Source organism: Myotis davidii, unplaced genomic scaffold (assembly GCF_000327345.1).
Source record: "Myotis davidii unplaced genomic scaffold, ASM32734v1 scaffold115, whole genome shotgun sequence".
Lineage (NCBI taxonomy): Eukaryota > Metazoa > Chordata > Mammalia > Chiroptera > Vespertilionidae > Myotis > Myotis davidii.
The window spans coordinates 2,696,049-2,709,501 of NW_006291010.1; the positions used below are offsets into that span (position 1 = coordinate 2,696,049).

General features: G+C 41.9%; 1 protein-coding gene across 8 annotated transcripts in view; it reads right to left on the reverse strand.

The window, feature by feature from the left end:
* TNIK (TRAF2 and NCK interacting kinase) overlaps positions 1-13,453 on the reverse strand; it is a 346,282-nt gene that overhangs the window by 252,492 nt on the left and 80,337 nt on the right. For all 8 annotated transcript variants that reach the window (XM_006764113.2, XM_006764112.2, XM_006764109.2 and 5 more), the window contains exon 2: positions 3,873-3,938. In XM_006764113.2, coding sequence (XP_006764176.1) covers positions 3,873-3,938 — 66 coding nt within the window. The remainder of the gene's footprint in view (positions 1-3,872; positions 3,939-13,453) is intronic.

Below are 13,453 nucleotides of genomic sequence, written 5' to 3' on the forward strand. Positions count from 1 at the left end.
GCCTCCATTTCAGGACTATTAATAAGCTTACAATTAAAAAGCTGTGTCCTATATTAACAGAAAGTTAACTAAGAGATCACAATATTCAGTTTAATGAAATCTAATACAGCAGTTTCAGATTCTTCTCTGTATACCAGGTCAGCTTTGACCATAACTATTCTCAGATCTTGAGTTCAGTTATTCAGGAACAACCTTAAACTGTAATCACAGCACGTCAAATAAAACCACCAGAAGTCAAATCTCTGAATGAGTACGTCAAAACTGGTGGACATCACATCTCAGGTCAAGATCTTTATGTTTTTATACTTTCCTCAACTTATGCCGGTTGCAATCAGCATGGATATCCTAAAGTAAATGATTACAAAAAGCGTTAAAATGAGTATTCATTCAAGCAGTCCTACAATGGAATAATATACAATCATTTTTACAGAGTTTCTGGAGTTGTGGCCCCAGGGCCCTGAACATGAACCCATACAAAATTTAATTAGTGTGCAGATTCCTGGACCATATCTGACCTACTGAATCAAAATTTCAGAGGTTGGGCCTGGAAATCCACATTTTAAATAAGTTCCCAAATATTCATTTTGTACACTCAAGTTTGAGCATCTCTGCCAGGAGACTGAATCTCAGAAAATGGGTTTGCCTCATTTTGTAAACTTCCAGCATGGATCTTGATTACACGGACTATTTGACAATCCCTTTAATATAAACCCAATACCCACCTCTCACTATAAGAAGACAAGTAGAGCATTTGGTTGATTGCTTTTGTGCAAATATGCATTTTCTGAAATAAGCAGACTGATGTTTTATGGGGAATACTGAAAAAACTGGGAATTATTATCAAGGAAAATAAAGATCAATTCTGGGACCCACAGAGGTTAACATCTATTATATTCCAGACTGTGGATACAGTGATGGCTAGACAGTCTAGGTCCCTACCCTTATTTTCCTTTTATTTATGTATTGAAATTATTTATACATGTATATACATACACAAAGAAGTAAGGTAATTTCAGAGAGTGGCAATAAAACAGGTTGATGTGATAAAGTCTGTGAGGGAGGGAGGCAGAGGGGGTGGTTGGCTGTATTAGATTTAAGGATGAAAAGTGGTTTCCTTGAGGAGGTAACTTTCAAGCTGAGACCTGAAGGAGAAGTACCCAGTCATAAGAGGGTTGGGGGGAAAGTGTTCTAGGCAGAGGGAACTGTAACTATAAAGACTCTAAGGGGAGAACAATGTTCTCTTCAAATTATTATAGGAATTAAATAAAAAGTTAGATAATACATATAAAATGTTTTATGAAGTAGAAAACTATGTAAAAGAATGAACCATTATTTTTTAGTAATATATTAGAATAGTTTCAGGACAGAAGCCAGGATAATGAAGGGCCTTAGGTCTGTGGCATATGAAGAATTAATTAAGCAACTGAGGTTACATTGTCTAGGAAGAGACACAAGTATGTGTTTGGAGGAAATAGGGGGAAGTCCTCAAATACCGTAAAATAAAGACTATGTCCATATAATTGTTCATAAAATTATACCTTAATATGTGAAATCCAGGAACACCAAAAGCCAATTTACAAAAAAATTAAAATCAAAGGTTTAATACCTACTATAAAGAAAGTATTTATCATAGAGGTATTTTTGTATAGGAATCTCGTCCTATGGCTATACAATTGCTATTTATGCCAGCAGTGTTTTAGAAATATGCCTAGTCCATAAAAGTTAAATATAACCAGTAATGTAAACAATCACTTCCTAAGTTATTTTTCTTTAGGTTCATATACATGAGTTCAAATTCTGCTACTTTATTAAGTTCTAATCCTTTAGAACTCAAGGTAACAGCAGAACTGGATTAGTGGCTCAGGAAACCCAGGTGTCTCTGTTCATGAGCGAGTGCCACCTAGTATCATCTGGGTTGTCTAAAAACTGAATCCTTAACTGGGTAGGGAGTTATTTCTAACTACATTCTCACTTGACTAATGTACAGAAAAGCTGTGATGCCACAAAAGAATACCTAGGGTTAGAGACAAAGACCAAGTCTCCTGCCGCAAAGTCCAGTGTGTTCACCATGACCATTCTTTGCAGTCTCCCTCAGCTTGAGAGGTGCTCAAGTTTTGTATGAACCACTAAGAGAATGGCACCCTTTAGAATAATAATGTTAACAATACTGTTGGTAAAAATCTTTCTTCTCTAAAAAGATCTGAGACCTCTTGCCATTTGTTTCCTCTTTGTTTTCAGGTACAGATATTAGGGATAATTCCAGATTTCCCAAGCCTTCTCATCCCAAATTGAACCTCTTTATTATCTTCTCTTGCAAGAGTGTACAGTCTACCCCTTGGATTTGTGGACAAAGCTGTGGATCATCCCACAAATGTGTATTCTGTAGGTGGGAAGCACAATATAATGGAATTGCTCTAAGAAATGGCACCATGAAACCAACAGCATGCTACAGAGTTGTTCCTCCATACTGATAGCAAATCAGAAGTAATTTTCTGCCTAAATCAGAGCTTAATTTCTTAGTTCACTTTAATTCACAAGTTCAATCCAATTTCCCAAAATGCAATAATACAATCTTCCAACCTAATTATCGTCATTGAAAGTATTTAAAAGCATTTGCTGAGACACATTTCTTTCATGTGTCAGACAGGATCAACGTCAAGCAAACATCTTGGGTAGACTACATTCTGTCTCACTGCAGAGGGTTGACATTTTAAGAAATAATGATTTCTTGCAAGAGAAAAATTTTCCCTTGGAGTGAACACCAAAGGGTACTACCTCCCAGTAAATAAAGGTTGAAATGTGATTCTGTTTACAATTGTATTTTAAAAACCAGATTCTCAAAATTACTATATATGTACATACATACATATACAAAATATGTTTAGATATTTCTATGTATACTGGTACTTGACATTCTATATGATTAGAAATCTTATTATCCGGGTGACTTCTACAATAATTTGAATCAGCTAAGTGAAGTTTAGGCCTCAGAGAATTCTTAAAAATAAAACAAGTGATAATTAGTAATGGAAATGCCATCCCATATCACAACCACTCAGGAAAATGATGGATATTTCCCTAGAAACAATCATAAGGAAACAGTTGGTTTATTTTGAAGGCAGTTATTTCAATAGCTTATTCACTAAACCCCCTGAGTTTTAGTCTAAAAACAGTTCATTTCCATTTCCTTTTGATAATCAGAAAGGGAATCAACCCACATTTTAAACAACCATTTTTTAGATCACTTACTGGGGAACAGTAAAATGCTTTTAAAAGCACTTTTGGGGAGAATTTGTAAGCAGAAATTAGTAAAAGGGCAAGAAGGGCTTCTTATTCCTCAGCTCAATCTCAACTCAACCTTAACTTTTAATTATTTTGGATCTTGTAAAAAGTCATTGCTGCATTAGGTCTTTGCTTTGTGAGGTAGCCAGTTTTCTCCTAACTCTGTTCACCAAACTCATTTAACTCATGCTCTAGGGCCTAGGCCAATAACAAATCTACTTTTCCAGCTCTGATACTTTAATAGCTTAAGTTTCTAAAGTAAATGGCATCCTTTGCTCCGTTGAAAGCCAGACTGGCAATGATTAAAGTAAAGGGAACTAACCACCTGAAGAACTTCAAATATGCAGACATGTGTCAGATATAAACATTGGAATACATAAAGACTGGAAAGGCCCGAATCCCAGAATCTAGTTTAGGCAATGGGACTGCACATATATTTAAAATGGTGGAGAGTCAACTAACAAGTACAGTATATTATTTCATTTTCAGTCTGTTATGAGGCATATATGAGCAAGAATCGACAGCACTGCAAGTCAGCATTCATGAACCCAAACAACACATAAGCCATGTTCAAACTCAACTGAACTTACCTTATAAACTTGTCCATATGTTCCATTTCCAACAAGTTCCACCAATTCAAAGATCCCTGCAGGATCCTGAAAGAAAATAAACAAATCATAAAAATTCAAACAATATTCTAGGCATTGTCTTAATTAAAAGCAAATACTTATTTAACATACACAAATAAATAACAACTTTAGCTTTGGGGCTCTCATGTGTTAATATTGAATACTATTAAACTTTAATTCAGTTGCAGCTATGAAATTAGCCAAAATCCATTTTGTTTCTATTTTACATTTCTATGAGATGTGTTAAAATCAGATAAAAAGAGACATGACTTCCACTGAAACAATAAAACAACAACTTACATGTCTCACTGTCAAATGGAAAAACACTTGCAGATACATCAAGACACAATTTACAATAGGTAAGCTCTGGAAACAGCTCAAGTGCCCATCGGTAGACGAGTGGATAAAAAGGTTGTGATACATTTACACCATGGAATACTATGCAGCAGTAAAAATGAAGGATCTCTTACCCTTTGAGACAGCATGGAGTGACCTGGAGAGTACTATGCTAAGCTAAATAAGCTAGTCAGAGAAAGACAAATATCACATGATCTCACTCATATGTGTAATCTAATGAACAAGATAAACCGATGAGCAAAATAATCCAGAGACATAGAAGCATAGAACAGACGGCGGACCCTCAGAAAGAGGGTGGGTGGGTGGGTGGGTGGGTGGGTGGGTGGGTGGGTGGGTGGGTGGGTGGGTGGGTGGGTGGGTGGGAAGAGATCAAGGAACTTGCATGCATATATGCATAACCCATGGACACAGACAATAGGGTGATGAAGGCCTTGGACAGGCAATGGGGGCAGGCTAGAAGGGGTTGATGGGGCAAAAAGGGGGAGCAATTAATACTTTCAATAATAAAGGTTTAATTTAAAGAAAAAAGATAAAATGAGAGACCCATTATCTTGGGGTTCTAATTTTTGAGATCTTCCTCTTTGAAAATTCTGCATTGCTTGTTGTGTTGAATGCCAGCAATCAAGAAAGTGGTACTCTTCTTACTAGATAGTCACCATGGAAGCAACACCCCTGCCCCCCTCAGTGGTGTTGGATTCATCTCCCCTCTCTACGATGCCACCTCTGCAAAAATACCCTTTTGCAGGTGGCTTCCAGCTCCTGCAGTACCTGAGGAATACCTGCAGGCATTAGAATGCAAACTAAATCGGAGAATTAAGCAGGTTCTTACCACCAAATGTGTCTGCCTATCGTCAGTGTCAGCTAAATGTTAGAATGCTCAACAAATGTTGAACAACTGCAGCTATTCTTACGGAATCACTATCCCAAAAAGTTGAAAAGAAAAATCAAAGGCAATAAAATTCAACTCAGAGGCAGAAATTGACGTTGACCTCCACCGATTCCTAACTGGACAGAAATTGTTTCTGGAAAAGCCTAATTTAAGAATGACAAACTTAAACATCCACAGGGGTCAGAAAAATGGCATAAGAGTGAAGTAGGGTCGCCGAGGCCTGTGGCAAACTGAAGAAGTCAGGTCTCCTTTGGGTGGGTTTGGGGGATAAACTGTTTGTAGTTGGAACAATTATACTGTAAACCTATGAACACAGTATTGCCAGGTCTAAAGATTTTTTAAGAAAAACGGAACAATTTGTTTAATCTGAGATTGCCTCTTTTTTATTGATTTTTATTGTTCAGAGTATTACATATGTCCCCTCATCCCCCCCTTCACCCAGTTCCCACCCTACCCCAGAACTTCACCTAATTTTTAAATGTTAGGCAACCACCCACTTAAAAAACAAAACAAAAAAACTCTGAAGGACAAATAAAAGACTACCACCTCTGGCCTAAAAGCATGACTTTAGCTAGTCAACACTTTTGTTATGAGAACGCTGCCACATATTACTACGGTCGCTGAGACGGAAGGGGGAAGCCTAAGCAGGGGCTTCAGACAGATCAGGGTTGAACACCAGCTTTGCTGTAACTCGCTGTGACCCTAGGACACCCTGGAGAGCAATTTAGTCCGTGAGCAGATAAAACAGGATGGCTTCTACCTAGCAGAGCTCTGGTAAAGAGCAAATGAGGGTCCAGCATCACACCTTGAACATAGTCAGCCATCAACTAATATCCAATAATAACGTTTAAGATGAGGAATTTCACACCATTAGTAGCACAGAAATGGAGAAGGGCTGCTACTCGTGAGGAAGGAAACAGACGAGTTGGATGTGACAAATGACAATTCTTCTTTAAAGTTATAGTCTGTAGTAAATCAGGCCCAAGAGAAGCCCTTTGCACTGTGCCTTCAAAGAGTCCACATAGAAAATAAATGCCAAACAAGCAAAACAAACAAACAAAAACCAACAGTTGAAGCACTTAGTCGCTGAGAAAATAGAATCAGCGTTATCCATTATTATAAAGCCAGAAGGGCAAGAAACCACACTGCAGACTCGTGTCCAGACAGATCAAACCATCCAGAAGTTCCAGCTAAACCCCATCTGGTCAGGGAGGTGTGGACACCTTTCCAGATGGAACCAGGGAACGGGAGAACACCGCAAGGGCCGAGAGCTCTGTCTACTGAGACCCCATTACTAAAAGACATGATCAGGGCCACCTGTGAGGCCTCAGGATAGGAAAGAAAAATTGTTTGTTCAACTACTAGGCAGCAGGTTTTATTGAAAACGAATTAGGAACAAATGAGGAAAAGGAAAAAGCCCGCAAATGGTGGCAGCTGCTGTTTGCTTCTAAGCTGTGCTTCCCAGTAGTTTGTTTGCTCAGTGCTGTTTCTGCAACAAATTTCAAGGGAGGTTCTACATTTGCTTGAAATATCTCAATTGTGTTTTCAACATTCATTTTTCTTACTAAAAAAAATGAACAAGAGAGAGAGAGAGAAAGAGAGAGAGAGAGAGAGAGAGAGAGAGAGAGAGGGAGGGAGAGAGGCAATGCAGGATGGTGACTACTAGCTGCCTTAAGGAGTGTGGGAAGAGTAAGAGGGGTGTGGAGCATAGGACAGGAAGAGCAACAGGGTGCAGAGCTTCTACACCCAGGGGTCATCCCACCTCATGGATCCCTCCTCAGGGCTGGGGTTTCATGGGTAGGTCTCTGGAGGAGCTGAGCAGCTGACTTCTCGGCTCTTTCCTTCCTTGAATAGTCCATACTGAGCATATGGCCCAACCAATCGGAGCCAAGAAGGCTCAATGTTGACTTTCGTTCCAGCTACTGGGAGAGAGGCTTCCTCCACTGGACATGTCCAAGGGGATCAGAAGCAAAGATCAGAGGGACTGCAGGCTTAGATTGGCGTCCCCTCTTGAGTAAGCAACCAAATTGAAAACAATCATCGGCTTAGGCTGGTTCCCCAGAAGGTCGACTCTGAAAATCACTGAGATTTACCTGGGGGGAGTCTGTTGGTGTGTGCACAGTGGGGGAGTGAAGGGAGAAGGACTTGACTGAGCAGATGGAAGGGTTCAACTGGGACGCATAGGAGCTGTGAATCTGGATGACTCTTCAAAACTATCCTACCTTGAGGCAGGGGAGCCTTTGTACCCCACCTCCATTGACTCATCATTGTAGGCTGTCCTCCATCCCCATCCCAGAGGTTATAATATTGGGGGAAGCAACAGGCTTCAGGTGAGGACAATTCCCAGGTGAGAACCATCCCTACCTGCCTATGCTCCCAGCAGGTGGACAATGAGGGCCTCAGTTGTGGAGAGGGCATCTGGGTGACATATGGCAGCATCCACTACAAGCATTATGGTTAGAAATGACTAAAAGTTTGGAACTAGAAGAGAATCTATAAGCATCTATGTTTACAGTGTGCTGACAGTAATAAGGCAAAGTGGCATAATTAGAGTCATGGTATTTTCAAGGAAGGGGCTCTCAGAGACCCTAGAAAGCAGAAGGCAGAGGTATTGTTCAGGGACACTTGAACTTAGCACTGACCATGAGCTTCCCTCTACCCCCAATCTGAGTACCAGGAGAGCTAGATGTTTGCGAATATTCCCTTACACAAATGCATGTAGTTTTTGGTTATGTTCTGGAGGAGTAGTGATAGAACTTGAACATGGTAAGCATTCAGCTGTTTTCTCCACTCTTACAGGACTCTAAATGCACAGTTGACCCTTAAAGAGGTTGGAACTGTATGGGTCCACTTACATGCATATTTTTTTCAATAAATACTATAAATATATGTTCTTTTCCTTATGATTTCCTTAACATTTTGTTTTCTCTAGCTTACTTTACTGTAAGACTATGGTATATTGTACATATACAGAATACATGTTAATCAATTGTGTATGTTATCAGTAAGGCTTCCAGTCAAAGCTAGGCTACTAGTAGTTAAGTTTTGGGGGAGTCAAAAGATATACACGGATTTTCACCCGCATGGGGGATCAGTGTCCCAAACCCCCGTGCTGTTCAAGACTCATCTGTAATTTCTCCCAGTGATCACCAATGACTTCAATCTCCTATTTTAGTGTTTGGTTTTTTGTTTGTTTGTTTTTATCAGTCCTGTCCTAGTTGTCGCTTTTGAGGCATTTATACTACAGAGTGCCACACTCTTGTTGAAAACATATCCCCTCCTTTGTCTTCCAATACACCACTCAGTCTCTCTCAGAGATTCTGTTTCTTCTGCCCATACCTTAAAGGTAGGTTGACCCCAAGGTTCTATCCTCACGTTGTTCATGTCCTAATGATTTTATCTCCAAACTAGAGGCCCAGTGCATGGGATTCGTGCACTGATGGGGGGCATGGCCTGTGGGGATCGGCCCACTGTGGGAGCACAGCTCATCCCAGTCTGCTGAGCAGCTGTGGACCCGCCCTCGGAGTGGCTGCTCCCTGGTCCAGCATCTTCCATGGAGCTGGAGCACTCACCTCTCCAGGGGGCCCTGTTGTGGCCGAGCCCAGGGACAATAGCATTGAGAGGTGGTGGAGTAGGCTTCAGTCCTGCGACAGCTACAAACCTGCCTCCCAGCCTCCGAGGTCAGCTCTGTGAGCCTGATGGTGGCATTGCGTGGCCTGTGGGCATCTGGAAGAGGCAGCAGGGAGCAAGGAGGAGGAGCCTGGGGCGAGGAGGCGAAGATTGCAGCCTGGGTTCCTGCCCGTTGGCCCGGGGGTTTGCAGCGGGAGCAGCCGCTCATCATGGTCAGCTGAACAGCACTCCCACTGTGGTAGCACACTGACCATCGGGGGGGCAGCTCCTGCATTGAGCATCTGCCCCCTGGTGGTCAGTGAGCATCATAGTGACTGGTCAACCAGTCGTTCTGGTTGATCCACTGTTTGGTCCCTGGGCTTTTGTTATATAGGATACCCACCGTATCCATCTACTCCACTCCATTCACATGAGCAGGTCTCACCATCTCTTGCTGGAACTATTTACTTTCACTCAATTCTTCCCTCCCTTCACTCTATCCTTCAAGCCGGTCTTTCTAAAGTAAACATTTCTAAATGTTTTAAAATTTAAAACATTTAAATTTTAAAACATTTAAACGACACGCCACGCTTTAAAATTCTACATGATGTGTTCCAAATTGAAACCAAGATCCTTTCATTCTTGGGCCCACCTTTCGTTCTCAGCCTTGTGTTCCATCTTTTTGTCCTATAATCAACCACCTCATCCCACCTGCCATTTCCCTCACACACCACACTCGGTTGTGTCTCGGTGTGTTGGTTCATACTGTCTGCCAAGATTACGCCATTCTCTAACAGGCAAACCCATCCTGGAAAGCCCAGATTGCCACCTCCTCTGGGAAGCCTTTCTCAGGTTAGTGCCACCGCCTCTCTGCACTCAAAGCATTTGTGCATAAGCTCTATGATAACTGCTTTCGCATAGTACTACACCCTCTTCCATTTCTCTCCTCTGACAAATTACAAATGCCCTGAGAGCGGGACTGTACGTATTTATCTTAGTATTTCCCAGCACTTAGCACAGTGTCCAGCACGTAACTGCTAGCAATAGCAATTTACTGAATAAGGTTGATGTCTCACTCCCAATTCTCTACAACATGTGTAGAAAAAAGTCACAAAAAAATGGGATCAGATGTGGAGCCAAAGGTCTAGCAAACCTAGGTCATTTCTTCTTCAATCTAGTCAAGCCGTCCCAGCCACTGTCACCTTGATCCCCCTTACCTCGCTCTCCACTGCACAAAACTGTCCCATGCAAAGCTCCTACCATTTCCCACTCTGAGGAAAAGTCATAAAACCCATTGGCACAAGCTGTGCCGCATGTGCATTGAGAAGATGGGCTGTGAGGATGCGGCCCTGTGCAATGCAACACGGAGAAGATGCTGTTCTTAATGATCATGTTACAAAGACAGGAAAGCTAAGAGACAAGATTCAGCTTAATTCTCCCTCTCGTGTTTGCTTAGTTGCTCCTAAAGCCAGGATGGGCAGCGGGAACGAAGTTTACATACACCAAGGAGAAAAGAGCAAATCATTGACATTTACCACAGTCAGGAATCCCTATTGGCTACACATGCCTTTATTCAGATCATAACCTTTGCTGGGAGGCTGAAAAGAAAATTTAATTCTAAGGTAGAGTAGTTTACATTATTTCATAATGAAATCTAACTACAACATCTCAAAAGGCAAGCTGGTCCTTGAAAGAAATGTAACTTTCTAACAAGTACCGATAAAGGCAAATTTAGTTAGTTATCATTATAAAAATTACAACGATAGCTAACATCTCATGAGCATTTATGTACCAGGCACTATTCTAAGCATTTTCCATAATTAGGTCATTTCATTACCACAGCTCTATCAAGTGGATACTACTGTTGTCTTTGCTTTACAGATAAGGAAACTGAGGCACAGAGAGATTAAGCATTTGGTTCAAGTCACACCACAGATGAGCCAGAACGCATACCAAATCCTGGGCACTTAACCACTCAGTGCAGCTTTATGGAATCCACATTCTCACCCCTTGACTTATCATTTGCTGGCTCTCCAGCCTTGGGCAAGTTTCGTATCTGCTCTGAGTCACAGTTTCTTCATCTGTAAAACGGGGACAATATTACCTTCCTCACAGGCTACTTTGAGGAGTGTGGAAGTGTCTAGACTAGCTCAGGGCCTGATACACAACAGGATGTCCATAAATATTAATCCCCTTCTTTCCTTCTTTTTTACTTTGAAAAAGAGTTCATTTAATATACAAAACACACACACACACACACACACACACACACACACCTTGCCACAGAAAATTCAGTCTGTATTTCATATATCTTCAACTAATAAAACCAGTAAAAGAAAACCTATTGTTTTTTAATCAACATCAATACGTACTTAGTAAACTGGGACAGATATTTATGTGCATACAGATGTCTCTTTAGAAATAAGTGAGACTATTGGGAAGACACGATAACTTTTTGGGGCTCCTGGGATGTTACAATCAATTTTCTCTTCTGTCACTTGAAATTCAAGAATTCAGACAACAGTGGCAAGCTTAAGCCTGACTTCACAGCTGGGTGGAGAGATTTAAGATCTAGAGGTTAATATGCATATTCACTGAGTTATGCTTTAATTCTGCCAGATGCCCCGAATGATACTGGATTTATCATGACACTAAATAACATCTCTAGACTAAATCCCAAACTAGGATGACTATTCCTTAGCCTCATAAAAGATGACACATATTCCTCCCAAATGAAAATGAAATTAAGAGAGAGACATTGGGAAGGATCATGAGCAATGGCTTCAAGAGACTAGACCAGGGGTGGGCAAACTTTTTGACTCAAGGGCCACAATGGGTTCTTAAACTGGACCGGAGGGCCGGAACAAAAGCATGGATGGAGTGTTTGTGTGAACTAATATAAATTCAAAGTAAACATCATTACATAAAAGGGTATGGTCTTTTTTTTCAATAGTTTTATTCATTTCAAATGGGCCGGATCCGGCCTGCAGGCCATAGTTTGCCCACGGCTGCTCTAGACCCTGTTTTCCCCAGATTCCTCCTAAAGACATAGCCATTCTGTGGCAGACCTTCCATTTGATTCACCCGTCCTCAAGTAGGATGAAACAGACCTGGCTGAACACGGATGGCTGATCCGGCTCCCAGAATGACTGCCTACCCCCGGATTCCCTACTGACATCTGCCAGGCGACTGTGCTTACTCTACACTCAGGGGCCTTAAAAAGACCAAAACGTTATTTCTCTTAGAACCATATTTAGCAGCTGTTTTGTTCAGTTTCAGCCTAGCTGACAAGTATATGCTTACAAAAGCGAAACAGAATAAAGAAAACAGGAAAAGGAGAACTCTCCACATTTATCTTGAGCCTTCAGGCTTTTCAACACCACGTTCTTCCCAAGTAAGTGCAGCGCTAGGACAATTGTGCTGACGCAACACCCCCTTTCTCGTCCACGCTGCACTCACAGCCAAACAAGGTCCCTCAAAGCTCATTGCATACCCACCTTCCCTTCTAATGTAGCAGGGGCCTGAGGAGCCATAGGTCTTTCTTGCCTTCCACAATGGGGTTTATTGTGGAAGCTCTACCCACATCTCCCACCCACCTACTGTCTGAGGTAGAAGCAGAAGGTACTTCCAACCTGGTGAAGAAAAGATACCAGTGTGTGAGCAAATAACTGCACATATGCAACTCACTAAATTACAATGACAAGCAACATGCAGGAGAAGTATAAGGTGCTCCAAGAATATATACCTGGGATATTTAGAATACAGTCTAGATTTAACTTTGTTAACATACTGTTCAAGCTATGCACATCAAATGGAACAAATGATTTAAGTTAAAAAAAAAAATGTGTGTGTGTGTGTATGCGCGCACGCACACATGTGCTGCGTTTTCTCACTTAATCATCTGTAAAGCACAAAAAAAGTTAGGGTCCCAGGTTCGATTCTGGTCAAGGGCACGTACCTTGGTTGCAAGCTCCTCCCCAGCCTGGGACCCTAATTGGGGCACTTGCAGGAGGCAACCAATTGATGTGTTTCTCTCACATCAATGTTGCACTCTGTCTTTCCCTCTCACTTCCACTCTTCCTAAAAATCACTGGAAAAATATCCTCGGCTGAGGATTAACAACAACAACAAAAGTTAGGGTTCCTACCTAGATTCTACTCCTGGCCTGTGTCATTTAAACTATCCTGTTTGGTTGTCCCATCTGCAAAGTGGGATCACCTGCTTGGCCTGCCTTTTTCACAAGGTTGCATCCTGCATGTGAATGTGCTGGGCACCTCCCCCGCCCCCCCAGTTCCATGTGTCCAGCCTTGTCCCTTGGGAAAGGTGGTCTTGAGTGCAGCATGCCATCTGCCTCTTACAGCTGAGCCTGGCTAGATGGTGCTGGCATCCCTTTACCAACCCTAGCTCTTAGCTACATCAGGATGTGATCCTTGCCAAGCCTCAAGGCACACCAGTCTCCATGATGCTGGTAGCTTCTTCCAGCCCTAGGCCAGGAAGGCTGCAGCCTCCCCACCTCCTGTTCAGTTTAAAGTTCCATCTGCTACTGAACAGCCATCAGTAGTGAAAGAGCTTCCCACGCCCCCTGCCGCTGCTCACCTACTCACTCGGGACTCTGCGGCTCTAGCCTGTCCTCAAAAAACAGTCTTTAGCAGCAGATCTGAAACCTGGCGCCGCAGATGAGCCGCTA